Below are 5,364 nucleotides of genomic sequence, written 5' to 3'. Positions count from 1 at the left end.
CCCTCTCCACATTTACAGTTATTTCTGTGTAGATTAATGTGTTTGAAAGTATCACACTACTGCCGCTCGTAATTGTCTGCATGGAAATAAAGTTTACCCAGTAGCAAACTCAATCAGCACAAATACAAATAATGATATTTTATTTTTCCGTAAAAAATATTCAAAATTAGTATAAGAAATCGAATGTATTTTAGAGTTAATAAACTCTTTATCATCATTGATACACTGAGTATTAGAGTAATTAATACATATTACATATAATAATTGACATTAAGAATATATATGTATAAAATATCTTCTAACTAGTTGGCAATGCAATAATGAAGCGTTGTTAATTGGCAACGCTATTATTAAAGGAACGAGTTTCATGAAAACAACAATTATCAGCATAGTGACGATTTGAACGAAAATAACGAATTCAATTATTCTCGCGTTTTTGTAGAGAAAACATGTATAAATTTTTATGTCGTGTTTTTAATATTGTTATGGACATTTTTTGCGGCCTTGTTAATTAATAAATATCAGTGAACGCTTAATAAGTTGTATAAAACAAAAGTGTGTGCTTAAAATATAAATATGACAATTTACATCTGTCTATAAAAGAACTATTTTCGAAATATACATATTCCGTCGTCGCATCGGGTAGAACGAGTAGCGATTTGCGTACTTTTTCTATATTGACGATCCAAATGTATTGGTCAGAGTGAAATAGCACATACATTTGCTGAAGGACGTTTCGCATTTTTTATTTATTCGGTGTTTTCAAGCGCTGGCGCTTGAATGTTTCTTACAACAATAGATCTTTCAGTGGTTTTAGCAGATAGTTTTTGTTATATATTTGCAAGATACAATTTGCGCACAATTTATTTGCGTAGCTACCTGTTTTGTTGACGACTTAAGCAATTATTAAATACTTGTGTTGTTTTGAAATAGTTAATGTGTAAAAAGCTGTTGTAATATATATTAAAAGAATACGCAAAATCTTTATATTGTACTGTTCGATATTACACATTTTTGCCGCGCTTTTTTACAAGTGGTGTTTCGATTTATGAAAAATACGGTGCGAGAGCATTAAAATTTGTTAAACTGGATAACAACATGGGAAGTTCGGATGACCGCGTTTACGCGGCGGAGCGGATTATACAAAAACGCGTTAGAAAGGTATGAAACAATTAAGTTAAGTAAAAATATTTAATGCTATATATATATTAACGTATTCCGTACATGGAAACATCTGCCATTAATATTTATTGTTATATATACAGACATAAACTTTTTTGATGAACACCTTCGCCAGTCTTATATTTCATCTTATAATTTTGTTTTATTTCATAACGTCATGTTTCAAAATGTATGTAATTATCTACGGGATCCACCTGTCACGAACTGCGTAAGATCTTGTTGTTTAGTCCTTGAAAATATTTGCGCTAGGAACGTAAAAAATAAGTTTCAAGTACAGAAATAGTAATTTAGTGAATATTTGTACAATTCACTTATTCTGATTGAAAAACTGTTATTTAACATCCACAACCCAAACCAGTAGTGTGAAGATAATACAAAAATTGATTTTATAAATTGTGCATCTAAATATAAAAATTCAAAAAAAATTAGTATACTTTTTGTTGTATCTGGAAATTTTTTAATTGGTTGATTCGTGTTCTTATATATTTTACATTTTTATTCTCTATCTCGTGAATAGGGTGTTTTGGAATACCGAGTAAAATGGAAAGGTTGGAATCAGCGGTATAACACCTGGGAGCCAGAGGTTAATATACTTGATCGGCGGCTTATTGAAATATACGAACAAAGTAACCGATCATCTAATACGCCATCAAAACGTGGAGGAAAGCGTAAGGAAAAAACACATGACCCTGAACCGGAGTCGGAGGAGGATGAGTATACTTTCACTGGCGATGATGGTGATATAAATCAAGCATCTACTTCATCCGCTGCATTATCCAATAACCATCACCATCACCATCACCACCATGACAAAGAAAAGGATAAAGATAAGAAGCACTCACATCACCATCATCATCGCTCGCATTCGCCACATACAGATGGGCAGCGTGATGTTGCTAACAACAGTGGTAATAAGCGCCATACCTATACCTCGACGTCGGCATCAGTGTCGGCTGCTGTTGTTGCAGCAGCCGTTGCTTCGAATTCCGTTTTAAATTTCATTCCCGAGGCTGATTCTAATTCTTCCAGTTCTGAAGATCAGCCTTTAAGTCGCAAGGAGGTCACTTCTATGGGTACTAAACGTAAAGCTGAGGTACTAAAGGAATCTGGTAAAATAGGTGTCACTATAAAAACCTCACCGGATGGACCATCGCCACCTAAACAACATTGTGCTACTGGTGCCAGTTTAGATACAGCAACATCAATATCGACGCCGCTTAAGTCTGAGACTGAACCGCTATCACCAGAAACACCAGCATCACGACCAGAACAAGCAACACCCGCAGAAAAGAACGCAGCACTGCATCAGCATTACAATGCCACAGCTGCGTCGAATGCAGACGACGATGATTCATCATCACAAGCAGATAGTCAAACGGATAATAATCATGCGGCAGCACATAACAAGGGAACGGGCGATGACGGCGCTGGCTCACCCAAGCGTAATGGACACGTTACGGAACAACAACAACGACAAAGTGCATTGGCGCCACTTTCGCCGAAAGCATTGCCACCACGTTTCTGGTTGCCAAATAAATGTAATATCTCGGATAAAGTGGTAATCACAGATGTTACCGTAAATTTAGAGACTGTAACCATCAGAGAATGCAAAACGGAGCGTGGTTTCTTTAGAGAACGTGAATTAAAGTCTAGTGGCATGAAAACAGAATCTGATTCAGCTGCATAAAAGTGCGTCGCAACAAAATTAAAAAAGCAAAACAAGGAATACAAATTGTAAATATGTTGAATTATTTGATTATAATTTTTTGAGTGAGCCTGAGTTTGTGTACTGCGTTGCGTTTTAATAGCCTACAAAAATTTCAAAATATTTATATTTATTAAAAAAAAAAGTTCTTCATAGTATATATTATTTATGAATATATGTATTATTTACATAACAAATATATAAATATTATAACGTTAGTATTAATCGTTCATTATAATTTTTTTTTGTATTTTGTCAAGAGCGTTTTTGTAAATAATGTAATATAGTTTTAGTTGTAGACATAATTGTCTTAAGCACACATATATTATTAAAATCCAAACTGGATGAGCCAGAACCAATTGAAAAGTGAAAGAGAAAAAAAGTGTAAAAGATATTGCAGTGTAGTTACTTAAATATTGCGGCATATAAGCAACGAGCAGAAAAATAACTTCGAAAAATAGAAAAAATTTGCGCGAGGTTAACATAGCATTAGCGAAGCAAGAGGCATATGGACTACTATAAATTATAGTTTCCTTTTATCATTTAATGTTAGTTAAGGCTACATAAGACACATTCCTCAGTTGTTATAGTTGTATGGATTTGTTGTTAAGATTTTGCAGAATTTTATATTTTGTATTTCTCATATAAAATGCTTATAGTAGAAATAGAACAGCAATTAATAGTACGAATAATTTGAGATAAAGCAGTCAATGTCTTACAAGCAGTAGTGAAATTTAAACAAATTTATCAAGATTATCAAAAAACATAAAAATTCTGAATTCATAAAAAATTTTATGAAAAAAACTTAAAGCGTAAATCAAACCAGACAGTCAAATTCATTCAGTTCATTATAAATAAAACGGTTATTTTGAGCAGACACATATTTTGGACATATGTACAAGTATATGTATGTAAATGCATTAAAATACAATACATTTCTTTTTTTTTAAGAATTTGTACAATAATTTTGTAATTTTGTCAGCTAAACTTGCATATATTGACTATATTTGCATTATGCTTAAAGAGTTCACGCCTTTAAGAGCTCCAAACGTATTTATATATGCATCCATTTTTTTTTTGCTTAATCTAAATCAGATAAATTTGAGACGGCGGCCAGAGATTTTAAAATTGCTTTGAAAAATTCAGAAGCTCAAAAAGAACAGAAATGCCATTTAGCGTGCAGCTTGAGTTCGAATGCATTAATTTTGTTATTTTACATATCCGAATACAAATTACGTTTTATGCCATCGCTGTTGTTGCAAATACTATTTGCATATTATCCAACAACTTTGTATAACACAGACAGAAAATGCTTGTAGTTAGCTGTTTTCGAAATGCATACAAATTTATGCAAATGGAAAATAACTAAATAAATGCTTAACATAAAAGTAACTGCATCCAAATTCAAATCAAATTTGATATCCTTAAGCAATAATCACTAGATAAGTGTCAATTGCCTTGTCTTTACTCGACTTGAATGCCTAATAATCGCGGACTATACCGAGTCATACGCTTCGATGTATTTATATGTATGTTTATGATAAATTATTTTCAAATATTTTATAAGCTTAAGATTTATGGACTTTATGTTTAAGTAGCAGTTAACACGAAAGCACGAAATTTAATTTAAAAACTAAAGTTAATGATTGTACAAATATATTATGAAACTATATTATATAATATTACCTAGCGATGAGTAACACTAGTGTGTAACTGTAAATACATAATAATCAGTATATGAAGCAATTAATTAAGTTTTTTTCTAGTGCGCATACAGGTTTGTATTTGTGGGATATTGGATGGAAATTAAAATGATAATTGAAATAACTTTAAGCTACTCATTTGTCGGTACCGCCGATATCAGACCACTATACCATATAGCTGGCGTACAAACTAAACGATCAAAATCACGTTTTTGCACGGAATTTTTTTTTTATTTGTGAATAGTGCAACTATGCGGTGCAACCAAAGTTAACGTTCTTTTGTATTTTTATTTTAGTTCCATTTTTTCTATAAGGTCAGATATTTCGTGTAAAATTGTTAAGTTTGGTTAGGTTGAAATTGACTTGCTCATAATATATGTATGCTATATGATGTTTAAAAATAATGAAGCGAAAAGGGAAAGAAATTAATAAAAATTACGACTTATAAAGTTGCATATCTATAAATCTATATATCGAATTTTTAACCGCAATGAACATCAAAAGCATTCAATGTCCCATCTAGTAGTGAAGACGCTAAATACGGGACTTTTAAGGATAGTTAGTTCGCTGAAATCATCGCCGAAGTTACTAATTTTAGGGCCTTCAAGCAATACCAACGGTGACGCTCCCTCAGCACGGTTCGGGCGCGGCAAAGAGAAACTAGATATCATAAACAACAGTACTAACCAATATTTATTCAACTGTCCACTTGAAAATTATGATGCTTGCGGGCATAAAACCATCATCAGTTGAAAAGTTCAAGCATATATTCGA

General features: G+C 32.4%; 1 protein-coding gene across 1 annotated transcript; it reads left to right on the top strand.

Moving 5' to 3' along the window:
* The first annotated feature begins 420 nt into the window (after positions 1-420).
* Pc (chromodomain protein polycomb) lies at positions 421-4,637 on the top strand. Its single transcript, XM_014239798.3, has 2 exons — positions 421-1,161; positions 1,700-4,637. Exons 1-2 carry the CDS (start codon positions 1,099-1,101, stop codon positions 2,867-2,869), a joined length of 1,233 nt encoding a protein of 410 aa, XP_014095273.2. The 5' UTR covers positions 421-1,098; the 3' UTR covers positions 2,870-4,637.
* The last annotated feature ends 727 nt before the right edge of the window (positions 4,638-5,364 follow it).

Source organism: Bactrocera oleae, chromosome 6 (genome assembly GCF_042242935.1).
Source record: "Bactrocera oleae isolate idBacOlea1 chromosome 6, idBacOlea1, whole genome shotgun sequence".
In the NCBI taxonomy this organism is placed as follows: Eukaryota; Metazoa; Arthropoda; class Insecta; order Diptera; family Tephritidae; genus Bactrocera; species Bactrocera oleae.
This window is presented reverse-complemented; position numbering and strand designations above follow the sequence as displayed.